Raw genomic sequence first — 26,267 nt, forward strand, 5'->3', positions numbered from 1 at the left:
GACCAGCTGAGGTGATCCACCAGCATGTTCAGGTGGCCCGGCAGGTACGTGGCCCATAGGTACGCCGCCCTGCTTTTTGATGTACCTCATCGCCACCTGGCTGTTCGCTCTGAAGGAGGACAATCTTGGAGGATAGCCTGTCCTGGAAGGCCCACAAGGTGTACTTGGATCGCCCGCGGCTCAGGAAAATTTATCTGGCAGCAGGATTTGGCCACAGTCCAGAGGCCCTGGGTATGCAGGCCATGCGTGTGGGCTCCCTACCCGAGGCAAGGCATTCGTGGTGAGGGTCATCTGGGGTGGCGCGGGCTGAAATGGGAGCCCAAGATCTAGATTGGACCGGGCCTCCCACCAGGTTAGAGAGAGACGGAGAGGGACCATTACCGTCACCGGCGCTTCCAGATTCTGGGATGCCTGCCGCCATTGGGACCGCAAGGTGCACTGCGGGTCCCTCATGCAGAGGCGGGCCAAGGGGGGTCACGTGGACCGAGGCCGCCATATGGCCCAGCAGGTGGGCCAGCACCTTATTTTTGTTGCGAACGAGGGTAGCTAGGGAGGAGGGGGCAACCGCTTGATCCTTGGGCAGGAAAGCTTTCCTTTGTGCCGTATCCAACCCAGTACCAATGAAGTCCAGCCATGGAGATGGGTAGAGATGTGACTTGGGGAAGTTGATAACAAATCTCAAGGTCCGAACCGTCAAGGCCAGTGCATTCAGGGCCTTAGAGTGAGAGTTGTTCTGGATCAGCCAATCATCCAGGTACGGAAAGACGTGGACCAAGCAAAGCCTGAAGTAGGCAGCCACCACCACCAAGCAATTCCTGAAGACGCGTGGGGCAGAAGCCAGCCCAAAGGGCAGCACTTTGTATTGAAAATGTGCCGTCCCCACCAGAAAGCAGACTCGCTACTACTGGGTACAGCCTCTAGGGCTGGGCAGAGGCAAGCAAGTACAGGAAGCCGGAGGGAAGTATTTCCTTGACCGATAGAAGGGCTTGCGAGAGCACAGCCTGGAGGACTTCCTGGTAGCAGAAGGGGCTTCTTAGGGGCTGGCAGAGAGTTGCTGAAGAGTATCATGGTTATCTTTCAGCTGCGCCATGACCTTTTACACCTTATCCCCGAAGAGATTGTCTCCTGTGCAGGGGAGGTCCGCGAGCCTATCTTGAACCTCCAGGTGGAGTTTGGAGGCCTGGAGCCAAACTAGCCATCTGGCGCCCACTCCATTGGCGGCTAGGCGGGCAAAGCTTTCAAAAATGTCATAGGGAGACCTGACCTTGTGTCTGCTCGTGTATTGCTGGGGGAGGCCCTCCACAAACTTCTGGACTTGTTTCCATAGATAGCGGTCATATTGGGTCATATATAGCTGGTAGACCGCAATACGGACCACCAGTATAGCCCCCTGGAACATTTTCCCCCCTACACCATCGAGCTTCTTATGTTCGAGCCCCGGAGGGGCGGAAGCTGTGTCCAGGAGCATCTGGCTTTCTTAAGCACGGACTCCACCACCGCAGACTGGTGAGGTAAGTGCCGCCGTTCAAAACCTACTGCTTGTTGAACTAGGTAGGTTGCATCAGCTTTCCTGTTCACCGGGGCAGCTGACACCGGGTGTTCCCACGTATGGAGGAGGAGCTCTTTAAAGATGTCGTGGACTGGCACCGCCACGACCTCTTTCGGAGCACCGCAGAACTGGAGGACCTTATGACGTGAGTCCTCCTACAATAGGAGCTGGAAGGGAACAGCTTTTGCCATGGCCCTCACAAAGCTGGCAAGACACGTCCATGGGGGGAGATCGGTGCCACTTCTCTGGAAGGGAAGGCTCCGAGAGGGGGAAGTCTGAGAACGAGTCCGAGGCGTCATCTCCCCACATGTCAATGGGAGCCCTCCTCTCTAGGGTCTGGGCGCCGAGGGCGAGGACCAGGAGGGATGGAAGGCCTGAACTCCAAGGGTACAGAGGGCTGTGGGGGCACCGGCGGCATCGATGGAGGAGGGCATCGGCCGCAGTACACCAGAAGGAACCAACAGTGGCCTGGGGAACCGCAGGCATGGGCGCATGGTTCCTGAGGCCTCCCGAGGCCTCATCCTCTGAGGACCCAGGAATCGGGATCACTCCGATGGAGGGCATCGGTGGCCGAGGAGGCACTGGGGGCCTCTTGGGTACCAGTTGTGTCGGTAGGACGCCTAGGACAACGTCCAGATGCTCCAGCGGAGGTGCCAACAACGAAGGCAGAGCCTCGGGCACTGGTATGGGGACTGGTGGTGCCAGCAGCTCAACACTCTGAAGCACTTTGAGCACCGCCGATTGAACCCTGAGGTCCAGCTCTCCTGAAAGTCCTGGGTAGTAAGAACTGATGGAGGGGGACAAGGCATCTCCGGCATATCCTTGGAGGCATCGCCCAGCACCGTGACTGGTGGGGAATGCCTTCGGCAAAAGCCACAGGTTCCTACCGAATGAACAAATGCGAAGGGGACCAGACGCAGAAACCATGAAAATATCAGCAAAATTGAAGAGACTCCCACGCAGAGATGCTAGTGCAAGAAGGACTGCGCATGTTTTAGAGACCAAATTAGAACTTTCTGGGTTTGAGAGAAAAATGACCCGACTCTATGCCGATGGATGTCGTCACCCCATCTTGGCTGGCTATTTGTTGTGCTTGCCCACAGAATATAAAATCACTACTGGTTTTCACTGTGCATTTAGAAAGGCAGGTATAACGGAATGAGAGGCAGCGTACCCCTATTATAGCATCATACTCCTTCCTGTATCCTCAGAAGATTAGAGGTGGGAAGGAAGAGAGACCTGTTTCTACCGCCATCCCTGCTCCTAGAGTAAATCTGGTCCGGTAGTTTTCTAAACTGAACAAACCTTAAAATAGCAAAAGAACTGTATGCAATTAAAGCAATATATAACTGGAGTACTTTCTCTTTACAGACCTGAGCTCTTTTCCCTCTTCCATCTCAGTCAAGGAAGTCTGAGTCGTCATACCAGAGGCTTCAGGTAGAACTATAGTCTCTTTCAGCTCAAGGGACCAACTACCTCTGAGCCTGGAGGCTTTTATAAGACTTAACCCCTGGAGCTTTTATAAAAGTCTTAACCCCTGATGTACCGAAAACCTCAATTAAAAATTGGATTAATGCCCATGCTGTGTCCAGTCCTTCCCTGTCACCATATACGGACTTCTGGCTTGAATTCAGTTTGGTTGGTCCTCACCCTAAGGATCTCTCATGGTTTTGAATGTCATTTCAACAAATGGTTCCTAGGATGGCTCACGGGTTTATAGTAACAATCCAGCACACAGATTCCTGGTTCAAGTCCAGGGTCCAGTTACAGGTTTCTGGTTGTAGACATTTTTGCTGCAAGGGACACACAAGGTTATGTTATATTTGTATACCACCTCTAACAGACAGAAGGAGATGAGAGTGGCTAAAAATACAAAGTTGAGATGTATGACCTAAACCCATTCAGTATCTCAAAAGCAATGCAGATAAGAGGTGGATAAGCTGGTCCTTACTCTCTTCATTAATCCTACCACAAAAGGGCAATTATACAGCAGTGGGGGATTTCTAAAACTGATTTAACACTTACCTTCTGAGCCTTGATCATCATCATCTTCCTCCTCCTCCTCCTCTTCCTCTTGCTTCATCTCATCAGGTGGGAGCGTAAAGCTGTAATTTATACTGTTATGAACCCAGCCCTTCTCTATATACAGTCCTGGAACTTCATCTGAGAACAGCCAATACCTGCAAACACCCATTACACAAGGCCTGAAATTAAGCACCCAAAACATTCACAAGAGAGTATAGTCATGTGCCTTTCTTCAAACTATACACACTTTTTATGTTCAGGCTTTGCAACAAGTTTCAAAGTGAAAGCAAGTACAAAATACAGTCATTTACAACTGCTTTTTCTGTGGGTAGAATTTCTCTGGAAAAGCATGAGCAAAGATTTGAAAATGTGATTCACTTCCACACTTTTCCTCTTCTGACCTAAAGCTGCTCCCACAAATACATTCTCGCAATACGGTTAGAAGTACACATGTGCATCATCACAGACTTACAGCCACATTGGGAAAGGGCAATTTTTAAAAAGCCAGTAAATACCAAGGATGTGCAATCATTTCAGAAAACATTTTGGAAAAATGTTCGGAAAAAATTCATTGAGTTAGCGCGCACTAACTAGAAAATCAGGCCCCCCCCCCCAAAAAAAAAACCCCGAACCACGGGGAAAAACAAAATTCCCATGGGGGGGGCCGAAACAAAGTCACAAAATTTTTACCCGAAGCACATCTCTAGTAAATACTACCAGCATGAATTGTTTTGAAACTTGTCCTCTCCCTATCCCGTCAATAGATCGCACTTCACCTTTAACATAAAAAGATGAGGGGGGAGAGGAAGGAACTCAGGAAAGAGGTCTCTTACTTCTTCCAGTAAGTTTTACTTTCAATGGACTCTACATGCACGCTTTCTCAGCTACTGGCAAAGGCTGTGCTGAAGAAAAACAATACCTGTATTCACTTTCTACAGCTGCAACAAATGGAACTGCTGCTAGAGCCCCTCTACTGGAAGGGCCATGGGCAACCTGTGAACTCTTATATTAAAGCTGTTTAGCAATAACATGCTCTAAAGACGATATTTCACCAGCCACATATAGGTGACAGCCTGACCGAACCGACATTTTTACAGAGTTTTACAAGAATTCTTAGCGATCCCTTTGGGCATGTGTGTTAGTTCCTGCATTCACAGAGCCCTGAAGGAAGCCTCATGTCTAATTAAGTTAATGACCTCAGCAATATAAGGGGAAGAGGGAGAAACAGAAGAGTTACTTACCTGTAACAGGGGTTTTCCCCAAGGACAGTATGATGTTAGTCCTCACACAAGGATGACATCAGATGGAGCTTAGCACAGAACTTTTGACATCAAAGCTTCTAGAAACTTTGAGTATGCTCCACTAGCAGGGCCCTTCAGTCCGCAATAAAGCTAATACTTGGAGAAATAATTCCAAGGGGAGAGAGACAGAGGGTTTTGTGAGGATTGGTATAATACTGTACTCTGAAAACACCTGTTACAGGTAAATGACTCCACTTTCTCTGAGAACAATCAGGATGGCAGTCCTCCCCATATGGGAAATCCTAAATACAAGCTGCACCAAACAAAAAAAGGAAAAAACAAAACTGAAAACAATGGCAATAGGTAAGACTTTTTGGTGGTGACAGGCCATCATAATACTTTTTCTTTTTTTTGCTATGCAGTCTGGAGCCAAAATAATGAGACCTTGAAGGGATTATGTTGGGCTCTATGCCTCAAGGAGAATCCATAGGACAGATTAGCCAAATGTTGTATCAGGAGCCCCTGTTGAAAACAGTAGCAAGATGTGAACATGTCGCAAGAACTCCACACTGCAGTTTTATTGATCTCCTCAGGGCTACCAGTGCTGCCACGGCTCCAAAATCAAGAGCTTTGACATGCCTCACCAGCTCCAGGCTTACTTGGGCATAGCAAGAAGTGGTGTAATCTGCCAACCAATAAAACTACAGTTCTTGCCTATGGAAATTCCAGGCTTAACAATGAAATGAAGCAAAAAGCTGGGCAGACTGAAGGCTTCAGTCTGTTCCAGATAGACAGCTATGATTCCTTTGCAATCTAAACTACAACGTCCTTTAGTCTTTGTAGACTCGGACACAAAATATAGACAAATTTAGGATGTATGAATAGAACCACTGTACTGTGAAAATTTTGCATTAAAGGTGGATAAGTCACAAGGTCCTGGAGCTCACTAGGGCCCAAGTGACTGTTTCCAAAAATATGACCTCCCAGGTCTGGTACTTCAGCTCATAACAGTCCAGAGGTTAGAAAGGAGCTTTCAAAACTGGGCAAGCACCCCACTGAGGACCCACGGATAGACTGGGAGGCTTGAACCAAAGCCCCACAGGCTGTACAGAAATGGATTTGCCTTCTACATGGTGGTGAAAAGTGCCAACTGCACAAGGGTAAAACCTAACCAAGTTGGATCTCAAACCTGACTCAGATGCAAAAGGTACTTATGCAGTTTTTGTGTGAAATAGGATAAAGGATCTAGTATATTCCCTTTCACCACAGGGCAAAAGTCGTCCATTCCAACTTTGGGATTTAGACTACATAGCAGTGTGGCTCTTAGAGCCTCCCACCTTTGTGATGGTAAGGTCTGAGGATGAGTTGGACTCAAAGCTGTCTCTAGCGCAAAAATTGCCTCTTAGGTTCCTGACTCTGGCATCTCCTGGAGGTGAATGTCATCTCAGAAGTGGTTCTGTAGACAGCCAACCTCCACCTCTAAGCAAATGTCTTGGAGACTTCCACATCTTCCTCTACTATCTCTGAATAGATTCCATTAAGTACATGTTATGCCAGAGAGCCTTTATTCATTTAAAATACTTGTATACTGCTCTATTATCAATTCTAAGCAGTTAACATGGCATAAAAATCAGTACGACAATAGTAAATCAATAAAACAAATTTTGCCCAAAATACCAGCAATTATAAAAGCAACCCATAGTTTTTCACATGAAACAGAAAAGCAAACCTAAAAAGAACAAAGCAGAAGAGAGGATTGCCAAGGAGGATTGCCAAGGAGATAAAAAATGGTGACAAAACATTTTTCAGATACATCAGCGAAAAGAGAAAGGTCCAAAGTGGTATAGTAAAATTGAAAGGTGGTAATGATCAATGTGTGGAGACAGACGAAGAAATGGCAGAAATATTAAACGAATACTTCAGCTCTGTGTTCACTAAAGAAGACCCTGGAGAAGGACCATCTCTACACAACAAGAAACTGGAGGGAAGTGGAATAGATGAAAATCCTTTTACAGTAGAAAATGTGTGGGAAGAGCTAAAGAACCTGAAAGTGGACAAAGCCATGGGGCCTGATGGGATTCATCCAAGGATATTGAGGGAGCTCAGATATGTTCTGGCGGGTCCGCTGTGTGACCTGTTCAATAGATCCCTAGAAACGGGAGTGGTGCCGAGAGACTGGAGAAGAGCGGTGGTGGTCCCGCTTCACAAGAGTGGGAACAGGGAGGAGGCTGGCAACTACAGGCCGGTTAGCCTCACTTCGGTGGTGGGAAAAGTAATGGAGTCTCTGCTGAAAGAGAGAATAGTGAACTATCTACAGTCCGGAGAATTGATGGACCAGAGGCAACATGGATTCACCAGGGGAAGATCCTGTCAGACAAATCTGATTGACTTTTTTGACTGGGTAACCAAGGAATTGGACCAAGGAAGAGCGCTCGATGTCATATACTTGGATTTCAGCAAAGCTTTTGATACGGTTCCGCACAGGAGACTGGTGAATAAAACGAGAAGCTTGGGAGTGAGTGACAAGGTGGTGACCTGGATTGCAAATTGGTTGACGGACAGAAGACAATGTGTGATGGTAAACGGAACCTTCTCTGAAGAGAGAGCGGTTTTAAGTGGTGTACCGCAAGGATCGGTGTTGGGACCGGTCCTGTTCAATATCTTTGTGAGCGACATTGCGGACGGGATAGAAGGTAAGGTTTGTCTTTTTGCGGATGACACTAAGATCTGCAACAGAGTGGACACGCCGGAAGGAGTGGAGAGAATGAGACGGGATCTAAGGAAACTGGAAGAGTGGTCGAAGATATGGCAGCTGAGATTCAATGCCAAGAAGTGCAAAGTCATGCATATGGGGAGCGGAAATCTGAATGAACTGTATTCGATGGGGGGGGAAAGGCTGACGTGCACGGAGCAGGAGAGGGACCTTGGGGTGATAGTGTCTAATGATATGAAGTCTGCGAAACAATGCGACAAGGCGATAGCAAAAGCCAGAAGAATGCTGGGCTGCATAGAGAGAGGAATATCGAGTAAGAAAAGGGAAGTGATTATTCCCTTGTACAGGTCCTTGGTGAGGCCTCACCTGGAGTACTGTGTTCAGTTCTGGAGACCGTATCTACAAAAAGACAAAGACAAGATGGAAGCGGTACAGAGAAGGGCAACCAGGAAGGTGGAGGATCTTCATCGCATGACGTACGAGGAGAGATTGAAGAATCTAAATATGTACACCCTGGAGGAAAGGAGGAGCAGAGGTGATATGATACAGACTTTCAGATACTTGAAAGGTTTTAATGATCCAAAGGCAACGACAAACCTTTACCATAAGAAAAAAATCAGCAGAACCAGGGGTCACGATTTGAAGCTCCAGGGAGGAAGATTCAGAACCAATGTCAGGAAGTATTTCTTCACGGAGAGGGTGGTGGATGCCTGGAATGCCCTTCCGGAGGAAGTGGTGAAGACCAGAACTGTGAAGGACTTCAAAGGGGCGTGGGATAAACACTGTGGATCCATAAAGTCAAGAGGCCGCCAATGAAGAGTGGGTGACTCGCCAGAATGATGGCTACTGCCTGGAGACAATACCCTTAGTCAATAAACATACACATGGTTACTGTGACTCCAACATCACTCTAAGATTCAACAGCAAGAGGAAATGTGGAAAAAAAGGATTTGCACTCACAAAGACGGGAGTAGCTGGCTTGTTACGGCGGTTACTACCCCAAACCAAATATCCAAATTACTACCTCCACCTTCCTCTATTCCTGATGCCTTTCAACTAGCTTGATCACTCCATTCTTATACTTCACTTTCAATGCATATCCAGCATAGTTCTCTGCTTCAACAGCAGGGGAAAAGAAAAACTGTTACTTCACACATCCAGCAGAGCTCTCTGCTTAAACGGCAGGGGAGAAGAAAAAAGGGTTCGCACTCACAAAGCGGGGAGTAGCTGGCTTGTTACGGCGGTTACTACCCCAAACCAAATGTACCTGATACTTCACTCTCGACGCATATCCAGCATGGCTCTCTACTTCAACGGCATGGGAGAAAGACTGATACATCACGAATTTCCAGCATAGCTCTCTGCTTCAACGGCAGGGGAAAAGAAAAACTGATACTTCACGCATATCCAGCATAACTTCAACGGCAGGGGAGAAGAAAAAAGGATTCACACTCACAAAGCGGGGAGTAGCTGGCTTGTCACGGCGGTTACTACCCCAAACCAAATGTGCCTGATACTTCACTTTCGATGCATATCCAGCATAGCTCTCTGCTTCAACGGCAGGGGAGAAGAAAAAAACTGATACCTCACGCATATCCAGCATAGCTCCCTGCTTCAACGGCAGGGGAGAAGATAAACAACCAATAAGGGCTGTATAACATAATCTGGGTAAAAACAAATAAGCATGGGTGTAGCTTGCTTATTGCGGCGGTTACTACTCCTACTACCTCTAACTAATCAAGCTAGATATTTCACTTGGATGCAGCTCCTCCACCGCTCTCTACATTAATGGCGGGGGTGGAAGGGAATTAGAACCAAGAGCTAAGAGAAACAGATAAGTATGGGAGAAGAAATGAGGGAAGCTTGCTGGGCAGACTGGATGGGCCATTTGGTCTTCTTCTGCCGTCATTTCTATGTTTCTATATGTTTCTATGTTTCTATGTTTCTATGAAACATTAAAAAGCTACAAAAAAACTAAACAAGCTAACAAAATAAACACATGAAAACCACTCTCACCATACTTCAAGATATTATAGAAATAGACTAGGAATGCTCATTCCACAAGAGCATAGTTGGGCAATGCTCTTCAAACAAAATTTTGATCATTAGCAACTAGTGCCCATTCACAGCTGAAGATGATGTCCACTGCTCCCCAATAAATGCAACTGTATCATTCCTCCACTAAATCCAAAGATTAAAAAACTAATCACAAAAAGCAAGAGCAAACAAATATGCTTTTATATATTTCCTAAAAGTCAAAGTATTTAAAACAATTTTTTTGAATTATCTGATAATGCATTCCAGAGTATGGGATCAACAACACGAGATGTTCACTCACAGGATTCAGCAAGTCTCATGTGTTTTATAGATGGAATCTTTATTAAAATTTGTTAAAATCACCTATGCACCAGGACCTAAGCAATGTACAAAAAAAGCAAGTTTGCTTACCGTAAACGGTGTTTCCGTAGATAGAAGGATGAATTAGCCATGCTGTCATGGGATCTGTCAATCAAGTCTGGGAGGTGGAGCTTGTCAAAGCAGAGTTCAGAGCTTTGCTCTCTGCGGCTGCGCGTGTGTTCCCGCGCAGGAAAGTAACGGAATCTCCTCAGTCTTTGATTAAGCCTTATTGTAGTCGAAGACTTGGTGACTGCCAGGGAGGAGGGTGGGTCAGCATGGCTAATTCATCCTGCTATCTATGGAAACACCATTTACGGTAAGCAAACTTGCTTTTTCCCGTCGATAGCAGGGCGAATTAGCCATGTTGTCATGGGAGTCCCAAGCTCCCGATCACATATTTTTTTTATATATATGTTTATACGTGATCTTTGACAGTGTGGTAGTCACCATGGACAGGAGGATAGAGATTGCAGGATTGCTTGCCCTATCTTCGCATCCGTGGCTGCTTGTTGATCAAGGCAGTAGTGAGATGTGAAGGTATGGAGCGATGACCATGTAGCTGCCTTGCAAATGTCTATGGGTTGCACATTCCGTAGGTGTGCCAATGAGGCTGCTACTGCTCTGACTTGGTGAGCTTTCGGCTCTGAATGTAGCTGTAGTTTCTGTTTATGGTAACAGAATTTGATGCACTGTGCTATCCAGCTGGAGATGGTGCATTTAGCCACTGGTAATCCAGGTGCCTTTGGGTCAAAGGAGAGAAAGAGTTGAGAAACATGGGAGTCCGAGTTTGTCCTTTCTTTGTAGTATGCTAAAGCTCTTTTACAATCTAGTGTGTGCAGTAGTTTTTCCCTATCATTTGCATGAGGTTTAGGGAAAAAGGTGGGTAATTCCATGGTCTGATTGAGGTGGAATTGGGAAACCACTTTTGGTAGGAAGGATGGGTGAGTTTGGAGAACTACCTTTTGGTGATGAAATTGTAAATATGGAGAATAATGGACCAAGGCCTGCAATTCACTAACTCTTCGTGCTGATGTTACTGCAACCAAGAATACCACTTTCCATGTGAGGTATTTAATATGTGCTGAGTCCATGGGTTCAAATGGGGAAAGCATTAGCTGTTCCAGAACTATGTTGAGGTTCCATGGAACTGGTGGCTTAGAGAGCAGAGGACGAATGTGGGTGAGCCCCTTAATGAAGCGAGATAGTAAGGGGTGATTGGGTATAGGAATATTGTTAACTGGTCTATGATATGCCCCTATGGCACCGAGATGAACTCTGATGGATGATGTTGCTAGACCAGCTGTATATAATGTATGAAGATAATCAATGAGCAACTCAGGTGAGCAGTCTAATGGTGGTACACCTTTGGAAGTGTACCAGGTAGAGCAACATTTCCATTTATAGTTGTAATTTCTCCTTGTTGAGAGTTTCCTGGATTCTAACAAGATGAATTGTGCAGAGGTGGAAACTCCCTGTTCTGTTAGAAGGAGCCTCTCAATCTCCACGCTGTCAAGTGTAGAGATGAGTGTAGTGGGTGTAGAAGCATCCCTTGATCTTGGCAGAGAAGATCCTGGCGATTCGGTAATCAAATTGGATCCATGATGGATAGTTGGAGAAGGAAACTGTACCATGGTTGCCTCGGTCAAGCCGGGGATATGAGTATCAGTTGAGCTTTGTCTGCTATGCATTTCTGAATTGTCCTTGTTATGAGTGGTATGAGAGGAAAGGCGTATTGGAGGCCTGTCGTCAACGGGATGAGGAAGGCATCTTGAGCGATCCTGAATTGGCTTGGTCTTATCGAGCAGAATTTGGGAAGTTGAGCATTGATTTCTGTTGCAAAGAGATCTATTGAAGGTGTTCCCCACTGCATGAATATGTCTTGGGCTATTTCTGTATTGAGTGCCCATTCGTGAGGATGAAAGATGCGGCTTAGCTTGTCCGCTCGTGTTTGCAACTCCTGGTAGGTAAGTTACCTGGAGATGTATGCAATTTCAGTGAGCATGTTCGAAGATTGTCAAGGTCTCCTTGCAAAGGGACCATGAACCGGACCCTCCTTGTTTGTTGATGTAAAACATTGCGACTTGGTTGTCTGTGTAGATCATGACCCTGCATCCTTTCAGGTGGTCTTGGAACACTCGTAATGCATTGCAAATCGCTCTGAGTTCCAATAAATTTATTTGCAGGTTCTGTTCCGAGATTGTCCATAACTCTTGTGTTTCGTAAATCTTGAGGTGTGTACCCCAGCCCTTGCGAGACGCATCTGTGGTTAATACTGCATTGTGAGGAGGGGAACTGAACAATGCTCCCTTGGATAGGGTGGAGTTTAGGAACCACCATGTTAAATTTTTCCTCATTTTGGTCAATGATAACTTCTGTGTCAATGGTTGCGAGTGTTTCCATTGACGTTTCAAGCCCCATTGCAGGCGTCTCATGTGTAGCCTGGTGTTGGGAACCATGAAATTCACCGCCATGTGGCCAAGGACTACTAAAACCTGTCTCGCTGAAGGTCTCTGAGTATGGTTCAAGGTATGTAACAGAAGACGGAATTGTGATATTCTGTCGCTTGGTAGGTATGCCCTATTGCACGTAGTGTCCAGGCATGCTCCTATGAACTGTAACTGTTGTGTTGGTTGTAGGTGTGATTTCTGAAAATTGATCACCAATCCTAATTCTTGCAAGCATTGTATCACTCAATGGACGTGCTCGAGTAAGACGTTTGGAGTTGGGGCGATTATGAGCATTTGGTGAACACCCTGGGTGCAGCCGATAGTCCAAAGGGGAGAACTTTGTACTGGTATTGTTGATGCCTGTAGCGAAAGCATAGGTAACGCCACGAGGATGGATGGATTGGAATGTGTGTGTAAGCATCCTTCAGGTCGATGGAACACATCCAGTTGTTGGTTTGAATCAGAGGAAGGATTGATTTCAACGATACCATTTTGAATTTCTCTTTGGTGAGAAATTTGTTCAATTCCCTTAGGTCTAGGATGGGGCGAAGGCCACCCAACTTCTTGGGTATGAGGAAGTATGGGGAATAAAATCCTACTGATTGGGTCCCTGGGTAAATTTGTTGAATTGCCTGTTTGTGAAGCAAAGCTATTTCCTCCCCCAGTTGTGGTTGGAAGTTGTGAATCTTGAAAGTGGAAAGATGAGGTAATATGGGTTTTGTGACAAACTGGAGTTGGTAGCCGTGACATACTATCTCCAAAACCCATTGATCGGATGTTACTCTCTCCCAGGCTGTCAGGCAGGAATGAATCCTGCCGGGTGGTGCTTGATGTTGTGGTGGTGGCTGAGTAACTAAAAAGATGAAGTCGCTTTCACTGTAGTAGCCAGTTGTTGTGCCTGCTGTCTCTGATTACGTGGTTTACCTCTACGTTGGTTTGAGGTATTCCGTTGTGGAGCAGGACACTGGTACGTAGAGTAAGTGTGTATGAAAGGACTGGTAAGATCTGTAGTGTCTCCTGGCATAGGATTGCCTACGAGTAGATCCAATATAACGACATGTGGTTGAATAGTTAGGATGTGATGTTAATGATTGTACTGCTAGAGCTTCTTCCTTTAGTTTACCCACTGTGTCCTGAAATCGTTCTCCGAACAGGTTATCTCCTGTACATGGGAGGTTTGTTAGTTTCTCATGCAAATCTTCACATATGGAACTTGATAGTAACCATGCTAGTCTGTGGGCTGCGATGGCTGTTGCTGATGCCCTAGACGATGTTTCATATGCTTCGTAGATTGACCTCAAAAGGTGACAAACACTCTTCCATGTCATGAAGAGGTGGAGATATCTGATCCGCAGTCTAGGAAAGCATAACATTTATAGCTTGTATGCACTCATATAGGTATTGTACAATGCAGAATTGATGATGCATAATTCAGGCATTCAACATTGAGTTATGGTATTTTTTTTTTGCCAAACTCATCTAAATATTTGTTGTCTTTGCCTGGTGGGTATGAGGAATGTGACTGTTTTCTTAAATCTTTGCATCGCCGACTCTACTACAATTGAAGCATGAGGTAATTGTGGTACAGAGTACGCTGATGTTTTCCTCATACGGAATTTTATGTCCGTTTTCCTGGAAACTGCTGCAATTGCGTAAGGTGTTTCCCAGGACTTTTGTAAGACTGAATGCAGGAGCTCTTGTGGTGGAAGAGATGTTTGTTCCCCTGGAGTGTCAAAAATTTTTAGGAGTCCAAGGGTCTGTTCTTTTTGGACCTCTAGATGCAGTATTGTACCCAATTTTTCCAGAAATTTTGGGTGAGGTCTTCTGAGGGGAATACAGCTCCCGAGGTTGTTCCTGCGGATCCGATGGGAATCCCGTAGATGATGATGGGGATGTTTGCGGTGAAGGAGAATCAAATAATGTATCTTGTTTATAATTTGATGAAGCTGGTCGGTTTGTTATGGGAGATGTCGGAGGCTAAACTGACTGTTCTCTATTAGTCTGCGTCATATGTTCCGGAGAACTATCAGCAGCAATATTAGTCATTTTGAATGACTGAAGAGTTTCATAAAACCCTGCTAAGGATTAGGACAACTGATAAAATGCCTCTTTTGTACAAGGGGGCATTATTATACGATCATCTGGTTCTTGTGACCCACCTGCTTTAGGGTGCATTGGTGTGTTCTGAGGTAAAGTAGTGTATACTTTATGGTCTTTCCGTTTTTTGTCGCATATGTCGTCCCTCGAATCCTCTGAAGTTGTAGAAGCGGTAGACGAAGCAACTTGTATTAGGCTCTTAGGTAGAAAGATTAAATCCAGAACCTCCAGGGTAGCATTCTCTGAAATGCTCCCTGTTCCACGCGCAGGTCACCAGAGGCAGGCAGAGCTCCGGAGTCTCAATGCGTGGATGAGACGATGGTGCAAGGAAGAGGGATTCAGTTTTGTTAGGAACTGGGGAACCTTTTGGGAAAGGGGGAGTCTCTTCCGAAGGGATGGGCTCCACCTTAACCAGGGTGGAACCAGACTGCTGGCGCAAACCTTTAAAAAGGAGATAGAGCAGCTTTTAAACTAGAACAAAGGGGAAAGCCGACAGTCGCTCAGCAGCGCATGGTTCGGAGAGATGTATCTTTAAAGGATACTAATGATGCATTAGAATTAGGGCATCCCGACAGTGAGGTTCCAATAATTAGAAAAGTAGTCCAAGTGCCTGTAACTAAAAACTCACCTGAGCTAAAAAATTCTAACTTATCCCTATCAATTAAAAAGCAGAATAAAAATACAATCAAAAAACAAACTTTGAAATGTTTGTATGCTAATGCCAGAAGTCTAAGAAGTAAGATGGGAGAACTAGAATGTATAGCAGTAAATGATGACATAGACTTAATTGGCATCTCAGAGACATGGTGGAAAGAGGATAACCAATGGGACAGTGCTATACCGGGGTACAAATTATATCGCAATGACAGAGAGGAGCAGTCGGGAGGAGGTGTGGCGCTTTATGTCCGGGATGGCATAGAGTCCAACAGGATAAACATCCTGCAGGAGACTAAATACAAAATTGAATCTTTATGGGTAGAAATCCCTTGTGTATCAGGGAAGACTACAGTGATAGGGGTATACTACCGTCCACCTGGTCAAGATGGTGAGATGGACAGTGAAATGCTAAGAGAAATTAGGGAAGCTAACCAAATTGGTAGTGCAGTAATAATGGGAGACTTCAATTACCCCAATATAGACTGGGTAAATGTATCATCGGGTCACGCTAGAGAGATAACGTTCCTGGATGGAATAAATGATAGCTTTATGGAGCAATTGGTTCAGGAACCGACGAGAAAGGGAGCAATTTTAGATCTAATTCTCAGTGGAGCACAGGACTTGGTGAGAGAGGTAACGGTGGTGGGGCCACTTGGCAATAGTGATCATAATATGATCAAATTTGATTTAATGACTGGAAAAGGAACAGTGTGCAAATCCAAGGCTCTCGTGCTAAACTTTCAAAAGGGAAACTTTGATAAAATGAGAAAAATTGTTAGAAAAAAACTGAAAGGAGCAGCTACAAAAGTAAAAAATGTCCAAGAGGCGTGGTCATTGTTAAAAAATACCATTCTAGAAGCACAGTCCAGATGTATTCCACACATTAAGAAAGGTGGAAAGAAGGCAAAACGATTACCGGCATGGTTAAAAGGGGAGGTGAAAGAAGCTATTTTAGCCAAAAGATCTTCATTCAAAAATTGGAAGAAGGATCCAACAGAAGAAAATAGGATAAAGCATAAACATTGGCAAGTTAAATGTAAGACATTGATAAGACAGGCTAAGAGAGAATTTGAAAAGAAGTTGGCTGTAGAGGCAAAAACTCACAGTAAAAACTTTTTTAAATATATCCGAAGCAGAAAGCCTGTGAGGGAGTCAGTTGGACCGTTAGATGATCGAGGGGTTAAAGGGGCACTTAGAGAAGATAAGGCCATCGCGGAAAGATTAAATGATTTCTTTGCTTCGGTGTTTACTGAAGAGGATGTTGGGGAGGTACCCGTAATGGAGAAGGTTTTCATGGGTAATGATTCAGATGGACTGAATCAAATCACGGTGAACCTAGAAGATGTGGTAGGCCTGATTGACAAACTGAAGAGTAGTAAATCACCTGGACCGGATGGTATACACCCCAGAGTTCTGAAGGAACTAAAAAATGAAATTTCAGACCTATTAGTAAAAATTTGTAACTTATCATTAAAATCATCCATTGTACCTGAAGACTGGAGGATAGCAAATGTAACCCCAATATTTAAAAAGGGCTCCAGGGGCGATCCGGGAAACTACAGACCGGTTAGCCTGACTTCAGTGCCAGGAAAAATAGTGGAAAGTGTTATAAACATCAAAATCACAGAACATATAGAAAGACATGGTTTAATGGAACAAAGTCAGCATGGCTTTACCCAGGGCAAGTCTTGCCTCACAAATCTGCTTCACTTTTTTGAAGGAGTTAATAAACATGTGGATAAAGGTGAACCGGTAGATATAGTATACTTGGATTTTCAGAAGGCGTTTGACAAAGTTCCTCATGAGAGGCTTCTAGGAAAAGTAAAAAGTCATGGGATAGGTGGCGATGTCCTTTCGTGGATTGCAAACTGGCTAAAAGACAGGAAACAGAGAGTAGGATTAAACGGGCAATTTTCTCAGTGGAAGGGAGTGGACAGTGGAGTACCTCAGGGATCTGTATTGGGACCCTTACTGTTCAATATATTTATAAATGATCTGGAAAGAAATACGACGAGTGAGATAATCAAATTTGCAGATGACACAAAATTGTGCAGAGTAGTTAAATCACAAGCAGATTGTGATAAATTGCAGGAAGACCTTGTGAGACTGGAAAATTGGGCATCCAAATGGCAGATGAAATTTAATGTGGATAAGTGCAAGGTGATGCATATAGGGAAAAATAACCCATGCTATAATTACACGATGTTGGGTTCCATATTAGGTGCTACAACCCAAGAAAGAGATCTAGGTGTCATAGTGGATAACACATTGAAATCGTCGGTTCAGTGTGCTGCGGCAGTCAAAAAAGCAAACAGAATGTTGGGAATTATTAGAAAAGGAATGATGAATAAAACAGAAAATGTCATAATGCCTCTGTATCGCTCCATGGTGAGACCGCACCTTGAATACTGTGTACAATTCTGGTCGCCGCATCTCAAAAAAGATATAATTGCGATGGAGAAGGTACAGAGAAGGGCTACCAAAATGATAAGGGGAATGGAACAACTCCCCTATGAGGAAAGACTAAAGAGGTTAGGACTTTTCAGCTTGGAGAAGAGACGACTGAGGGGGGATATGATAGAGGTGTTTAAAATCATGAGAGGTCTAGAACGGGTAGATGTGAATCGGTTATTTACTCTTTCGGATAGTAGAAGGACTAGGGGACACTCCATGAAGTTAGCATGGGGCACATTTAAAACTAATCGGAGAAAGTTCTTTTTTACTCAACGCACAATTAAACTCTGGAATTTGTTGCCAGAGAATGTGGTTCGTGCAGTTAGTATAGCTGTGTTTAAAAAAGGATTGGATAAGTTCTTGGAGGAGAAGTCCATTACCTGCTATTAAGTTCACTTAGAGAATAGCCACTGCCATTAGCAATGGTTATATGGAATAGACTTAGTTTTTGGGTACTTGCCAGGTTCTTATGGCCTGGATTGGCCACTGTTGGAAACAGGATGCTGGGCTTGATGGACCCTTAGTCTGACCCAGTATGGCATTTTTCTTATGTTCTTATGTTCTCTCTGTGAGAGAAGGTATTTGAAGTTGGTATATGAGATGATTTAGAAGTCGAAGGGCTTACTTGCCATGTTGCACTCCTCTTTGTCGACTTTTTGTGGTGGGAGTGTCGTGAGTGCTTATGATAATAGTGTGACAACGAGTCTGTATGACTTCTCCGTGAAGACGGTGATCGTTTTCTACGTTTTATTGTAAACTCTGTCGAATTATCTCTCGAAGAAAGGGAAGTACCGGAACGAGGTGAGGTTATTGATGGAGAGGCTGAAGACGACCTGTGAGAGGATCCACGTCTTCGTTTCAACTCATTTTGTAATACATGAAATGGGTGCTCATGTGTCTTATGCGCGGATTTGGATTTATGCGCGGATCTAGACTTGTGCGCATATCTTTCTGTTTCCGTACGCGCAAGAGTGATCGGCGCCGATGTCTCTGGCACCGTGCGCATAGATATGGATGGCGCCGGGTGCACAGGTGGTGTCGGCGCCATGCGCGCAGATGTCGACGGCGCCATGCGCATAGGGTTTCCTTTGGTTGTGCGCACGGACTGCTTTAGCGCCTTGCGTGCCGATGTCTTCGGCGCCCTGCACGCAGAAATCTTCTGCACCATGCGTGCAGGGTCCTTCAGCGTCGTGCGCACAAGTGTCTTCGGCGCCACGTGCATAGAACTGTTGTCTACCGATAACACTTCGGCGCCTGAAGAAGTATGCGCCGACACTTTTGTATGTGCATAAGGCGCCTTAGACGCAGACGTTTTCGGCATCGAGATTTTGGGCGCCAATGTGTCCTGCGCCGGTGAGTTTGGCACCATGGATTTCTGAAACTCCGATGGCCTTTGTCGGCTTGTCATCTCCTTACCTCCAAGAATGGAGGACTGAGGATCCCACGATGATGCCCTCTTTTTTGAGGGAGCTGATAAAATCGCAGGGCCAGGCAACAAATGAGCTTCCGATGGCTCCGGTGAGGCAAAAAGTTCCTGAAGTCTGTAGGCTCTTTGCTTCAGTGCCCTTGGTGACATCCTCGAGCAAAATTCACAATCTTCCCGATTGTGATCTGGTCCTAGGCATCGGTAAAATCGGTCATGGCCATCCGTGACTGACATTGCCTTGCCGCAATTACAGGGCTTAAACCCCGATTCTGACATGTTTTGATTTATTAATGCTGAGGAGAAGAATAGCTACGCGTGCGATTCTGCGCGCGGAAAGAACAGACTGAGGAGATTCCGTTACTTTCCTGCGCGGGAACACGCGCAGCCGCAGAGAGCAAAGCTCTGATCTCTGCTTTGACAAGCTCCGCCTCCCGGACCTGATTGACAGATCCCATGACAGCATGGCTAATTCAGCCCTGCTATCGACGGGAAAAATAAAACATACATAATTCAATTGCTGCAAAACACCATCAAGATAAACAGTGCACCTGCATTAAAAATGCATAACAATTCATACTTCAAGATTATTGCTGCCATTAAATCAATTGACTATGGAAGAAAAAAAATACAGAAACCTCTGCTATCAAAAGATAAGCCTGCTTAAAAAGTAATGTTATAGTGAGCATTTAAATATTTTTAAATACTCCATCTGCCTGAACTCTGCAGGTAGTGAGGTCCAAAAAGTTGGGGCTGCAACGGAGAAAACTCCCTTGTCACTGCAAAGCAAGCCTATTGTGCCAAGGGAACATCTAGAAGGTCTCTTTGCTAAGATCTCAGTGCATGAGTTGGACAATACAGCCAAACTAGAGCATTAGTCTATAGGGATTTGTCAAAGCTGGTTAATTTAAAAACCATAATGATTATTATTTTAAAAATATATCGTTTGCTGCACATCCTCATGCAGGTTAGATTCCTGCAGCCATGAGAATATGCATTCGTCTATAGCCATTGCAAAGGCTCCGAAAATCATTATATAAGGAGTATATAAGAAGCTTCTCACAGTCCTCACATTGAACAAACAGCAAATGGAATTCACCTCTATCCTCTTCAGGAAGATAGCCAGTGAATCCTAGTATTCTTTTTTAAATGATATATAAAGTATTGAACCATATAGATCTGGTACTTAGACTTCTATGCAGAACTGAAGTATAGAATTTTGATATCTCCTCTCAACTGATCCAAGTTCTGACAATCATGGCTCAGGTGCTCGAACAAATGTTTTGGTTCATTTTAGATTGTATTTGACTACCACGACTGGTGTACAGTTGGGCCTGGTTGAATCCCTCAACCAGGGACATATTCAGTGTCTGTCTTTTTATTAACCAGGAGGTCAGAGTGTGGGGTTCCCACATTCTCTTGTAAACTTTCTAGAAAAAGGGGATGGATGGGCACTGCCACCAACTTTTTAGGCGCATCAAAGTACTTAAGAAGACTAGCAACGGAATAAGAATAAACTTGGCCATAGTCTGAACAAAATCTGAGAAGAGGTCCACAGGTAGAAAAGCTATTCCTTGCCTGTGTAGGAGAAGGATCCATGGGGAGTTAAGGTGAGAATTCTTCTTTAGAACACATCTCCTCTAACTCATAAGGGGACTCCCATGAACACACAGATGTACTACACAGAGATGACCTCTGAGGTTGTGTCGATCCCTAGAGTTCAGTGCAACTCATCACTGATGGTAGATTCTAGGGGCATTGGCATGATATATCAACAAACATTAAGCAATGTCCCTCTTGGAAGCAGTTCAAATATGGCATAGCATGCACATCAAATATTGATAAGTCTGAAAAAACTCAGCTGCAAAAAAAAAAAAAAAAAAAAAAAAAAAAAAGCGAGTCCGAGTCAAACCAGTAAATCATCATTTTTCACTGTACTCCACTGTGCTAATAACTTCCTTTTCTACTTACTTCCAAAGTTGATTCAAAGAATCGATGGGGCTCAATAGAAGAGTTGACCTTAAGGGTATCTCAAAATGACCTAAAAGCTCAAAGCTGAACCTCTGGAAAACAACATAGTGAACCCACTAAAAGGGATGTAGAGCTTCAAATACACAGCTGCTTATGGGATACAAAAGCACTTTCTAGAATTCCCCTGGTTTTGTAGTCCTGTGAAGATTGTCATCTTCTTTGATGGGTCTTTAGAGCAGTTTCTCTCTGCTCTGTGCTCAGGGCCCTTTGCTCGCCACTTGTTGGGCCAATCTGTAGGCTTTGGGACCAGATTCTATACCTTATTAGGTCCTTCTGATCTTATAGTGATTGGTGCAGCTCTGATTCTTATGCTGTTTTGATGCAGTCAGCAAACATTTGGTGGACTGATCCAGTCAGTGGAAAACTACTAACTGAGGTATGCAGCTATGGAGAACAGGGAACAGCCACACATGCCCAGAGTGTCTCAAGTTTTTACTAGAAAAGCATTGGAATGACATCACCCTATGGGCATGACTTGTAAATTCACTTTGTCTTCAGAGAATTCCCAATTTCAAAGAAACATCTAAATGCATTCATTCACTTACCAAACCAAGCTGTTTGGTAAAACAGTTTCAAAAAGGTTTTGTTCAAATTTTTAACCTAGTACTGAGAGAACTTGCATTTAATGTTAATATAGCTCTATATCTAGAGGCAAATGCCTGTGTTATTAGCAGCACAACGCCATAGATGAAGGCAATTAATATTAACTAAAAGGGCAAAAATGAAAATATTATTATTAGCTACATTGTACTCAAGGGGCTGCAAGCTAGTTTTCATTGGGTTAACTCCCTATGAAGTTTCCCTTTGAAAATTCAGGCAGCTGCAGGAACCTGTGTACTTTGTTGCCAGATGAGTTGGTTAGTGCAGTTAGTTTAGCTGGGTTCAAAAAAGGTTTGGATAAGTTCTTGGAGGAGAAGTCCATTAACGGCTATTAATCAAGTTTACTTAGAATAACCACTGCTATTAATTGCATCAGTAGCATGGGATCTTCTTAGTGTTTGGGCAATTGCCAGGTTCTTGTGGCCTGGTTTGGCCTTTGTCGGAAACAGGATGCTGGGCTTGATGGACCCTTGGTCTGACCCAGCATGGCAATTTATGTTATGTTCTTAAAAGAAAAGCAGCCAATCCCTGAATAGTACTGAGTTTTGAACAGGAATTGGCTGCTTCACCCAAGAATAAAGCAAATAAATACTAAATGCCGATACTGTCAGCTATACTAGCACTTAATATTCAGCAAAGCAAGAGGAAATAAGCCTCTCCTATTCCAAGGACACCTTTGGGGGTTCAGGAATGAGAATTTTGGTCAAATTATTTTTTTTTTTTAAAGAAAGGTAGGAGGATGAGTGATTAACTCTGCTCAGCCTGACAATGGAGACATTACTTACCTGATAATTTTGTTTTCCTTAGTGTAGACAGGTGGACTCAGAACCAATGGGTTATGTGCTCCCCTGCCAGCAGATGGAGACGGAGTCAGGTTTCAAAAGCTGACAACACCCTAGGTATACCTCTGCAGTGACCTCTGCCATTCAGCATTCTCTTTCAAAGCCATTGTGGACATACTTTTGAAAAACTTAGATACAATTTAATACTTGATTAAAAACGATTAAGGAGGCTGTCGGAGTGAGTTTTACCTCTTTTGCTCTTGGCCATGAGGGCAATTTGTGATTTCCTGTGAAAAAAAAGACTGTGCCGTGAAGGAGACCAAGCCTGACGTCAGGGGGGAGGCGCCGGAAGATCAAATAAAGAACGCGCCCCCTGCGATATGTCGAAGTCGCGCGCACCCCGACTTTGTTCAAATTGGTTTGAATTAAGCCTAGAATTATTGTCGTGGTTTATTATCTAAAGATTTATCTCATCTCAGTATTGAGTTTTATAAGCGACATAGAATTCAGGGATCATATAAGAGAAATATTATGCCACCAAAAAGGAAAGGGAAGGTATGGGTATTTCCCCCACTGCTTCTTCCCTGACCCAACTAGAAATCAATAGATTCCTAACACAGCTGGAAAATCAGGACGCCAAGGAATCCGTTGGAGCCACACAAGCTGGAGAATTGAGTGGCTCCTTGGATGAAGCGTCTCTGAGCCCAGATAGCCGACCTCCACCAGTCCAGCGATTTGGGGAAAATGGGGTGGCTCAGACTCCATCCATAGATATGGGAGTGGCGTCAGAACCAGGGGGCCCAGGATCTCAAGTGGAAAATTTAAGTCAAGTATTAACAAGACCAGGGAAGGTTACACTGGAAACAATATGGGAAGCAGTCACGGGTTTAAGCTCAGCTATGAACAGATTAGAAAAAAAGATGGATGCAGTATCTTCCAATTTTCAAATGAAATTAACAAGTGTTCAAACTCAAAACAATTTGATTTCTCAAAAAATTAACGATAATGAAAAAAAATATCCAATCTTTGCAAAAAACTTAATGTATGTTTAATAAAAGATCAAATAGCTAGTTTACGAAGATTGGAGTCTCTAGAAAATCATGTAAGACATTTAAATATTAGATTGACAAATTTTCCTCAAGTTTTAGGAGAACTTCCGCTTATTTCCCTGAAAAGATATTTTAGAGAAATATTATCATTTGAAGAGGAGGAAATTCCCTCAATAAATAATTATTTTCTAACAAAGAAATCTGTTGTTCCAACAAATCTTACTGAATTTTTGGAAGACTCCAACCAAGAAGTTCTTAATAGATCAACCTTAGTAGTATCTTTTATTATTGCTCAGGATATAAATAAGGTAATGAAGCGTTACTTTCAGAAATTTCCTACGACCTTCCATGAACAAGTGGTTAAGATTTATCCTGATTTAGCTCTGGCCACAAGGATGAAACGCAAGGAATTTTTGGCAATGAGATCCCAGATAACCTCTTTAGGTTTTACGTTTCTATTGCGTTATCCTTGTAAGTGTGAGCTAAAAAAAAAAGGTGAACACATGTTTTTCATCAAGTAGAGCAATTGCAGCAGTTTTTGGCTACGCAGCTACCAACTGCTTCTTCCCCTATATCCAGTAATGATATATTAGTTATGCCGGTTACAACAGAAGTAACATCTACTAGTGTAATACCTATAGAAGAGTAGGCTTAGGTAGGCAAAATGTAAGGAACCAGTATGTGATTTGTGTTAAGCGTTTGCTTTATTGTTTTATTAATATAAGTAATCTCCAGTATTTGCTAAATTACTCAAATCAGCCTTATTTTTTCTTTGGATTACATGATTTAAATCACTCTGTATAGTTTTGTTGTTTAAAATAACAGATTTTTCTATTAACATTGTATTAATAAGGTTTTGTTATTCCTTGGAGGAATTTCATGATGTGATAACCATTTATTCACTTTAATGTATATGTGAATGAAAATTATAAATAAAGAATTAAAAAAAAAAAACATTAAAAAACTGGAGACCGCAATTGCATTCAACCAGGAAAGTGCTGGATCCCAACAATACTATAGATGCCCTGATCTAGGGATAGGGCGATGGCTTACCTGCAACCTCATGGAATCTAAATTCGACTCATGGGCAGCTGCGGGCAGGATGCTGAGTCCATCTGCTTACACTAAGGAAAATGAAATCATCAGGTAAGTAATTTCTCCCTTTCCTAGTGTGTAGCCAGATGAATCAGGAGCAATGGGATGTACAAAAGCTACACCCGCATGGGGTGGGAGGTTGCCTGCAGTCCAGTTAGCACCGCCCTCATGGGTCCGGATGTACAGGTGGTAGAACCTGGAGAAGGTGTGTAAGGACCACCACATCTCTGCTCGACAGATGCCAGCGGGAAACAATAGTTTGGCTTCCACCCAGGATACTGCCTGGGCCCTGGTAGAATGAGCTTTAACCTGGAGGGGTAAAGGCTTCCCTGCCTCTACATAAGCTCCCATGATCACTTCCTTGATCCAGCGAGCTATGGTAGCTCGCAAAGTCGCTTCGCTTGTTTCTTTCCCCCGTGAAGAATAAACAAGTGATCTGTCTTGCACACCGGTTCTGTATGTTCCAGACACTACACTAAAAGCCTACCAACGTTTAGATGGCAAAGAAGGCGGTAGTCTTCCGTGCCCTTGCTTCTATCCGGGGACGGTAAGGAAATGGATTGGTTCAGGTGCAACTCCAAGACTACCTTAGGTAGGAAGGAGGGGATGGTGCAAAGCTGTATTGTTCCGGGAGTAAATCGAAGGAACGGTTCCCCACATGATAGAGCCTGTAGTTTAGAAATGTGACAAGCCAAGCATATTGCCACCAAGAATACAGTCTTTAGTGTTAATAGCTAGGAAGTCCAATAGCTAGGAAGTCCAATACTAGATTGAGGTTCCGTAGGGAAACCAGTCACTTTAAGGGTGGTTGGAGGTGCTTGACCCCTTTTAGGAAATGGACCAAGTCCGGGTGCGCTGGCAGGCAGGTTCCATTCACTTCGGTCCTGAAGCAGGAGAGGGCTGCCACCTGGACCTTCAAGGAGTTGAGAGAGAATCCTTTGCTCAAGCCATCCTTTAAAAATTCCAGAACATCCCACATTCGTCGCACCAAGCCTCAAATATTCTCCAAATCCATATGTATGCCCGGGACATTGCTACCTTGCTCCGTGCGTGAAAGTTCTCAATCCCGACCGCTGAATATCCACGCTTCGTCAGGCAAGTCCTCTCAAGGGCCAGACCAAAAGAGAGAATAGAGTTGGGTCTTCATGAAGAATTGGGCCTTGCTGGAGAAGGTCCCTGTGTGTTTGTGGGGGGGGGGGGGGGGGGGGGGGAGGCAAAGGAGACTCTCCACGAGAAGCCTCGGCATGTCTGCATGCCATGGGTGTCAGCCAATCCAGGGCCACCAAAATGACTAATCCTCTGTGGCGTTCGATCTTGTGGATGATATTGCCCAGTAGAGGCCATGGAGGGAAGGCGTACACATTAAGTCCTCCTCTGGCCAGGTCTGGATGAAGGCTCTATGCCTAGGGAGCGCTGATCTCGTCTGCGACTGAAAATTCTGGGAACCTTCGCATTGTGAGATATAGCCAGTAGATCGATGGATGGGAGGCCCCAGCGATCTACTAGGAGCTGGAAAGCTCAGGTTGAGAGCATCCATTCCCCACAGATCCAGGCTTTCTCTGCTGAGAAAGTTTGCTCTGATGTTGTCTTTTCCCACAATGTGGGAGGCCGAGATCCCTTGTATGTTTAATTCCATCCATTCCATAAGGGGGTCTATCTCCAGAGATACTCGGTGGCTTTCCTGGCTGTTGATGTAGGCAACAGTTG

The 26,267-nt window shown here is 44.4% G+C and overlaps 1 protein-coding gene across 1 annotated transcript in view; it reads right to left on the reverse strand.

Annotated features, from left to right (window-relative positions):
- The window catches only part of BAZ1B (bromodomain adjacent to zinc finger domain 1B), a 328,954-nt gene that overhangs the window by 205,442 nt on the left and 97,245 nt on the right, over nt 1–26,267 (reverse strand). The window contains exon 9 of the mRNA XM_029612999.1: nt 3,575–3,729. Within this exon, the coding sequence (XP_029468859.1) occupies nt 3,575–3,729 (155 nt within the window). The remainder of the gene's footprint in view (nt 1–3,574; nt 3,730–26,267) is intronic.

The sequence above is a fragment of the Rhinatrema bivittatum genome, chromosome 8, assembly GCF_901001135.1.
Source record: "Rhinatrema bivittatum chromosome 8, aRhiBiv1.1, whole genome shotgun sequence".
Lineage (NCBI taxonomy): Eukaryota > Metazoa > Chordata > Amphibia > Gymnophiona > Rhinatrematidae > Rhinatrema > Rhinatrema bivittatum.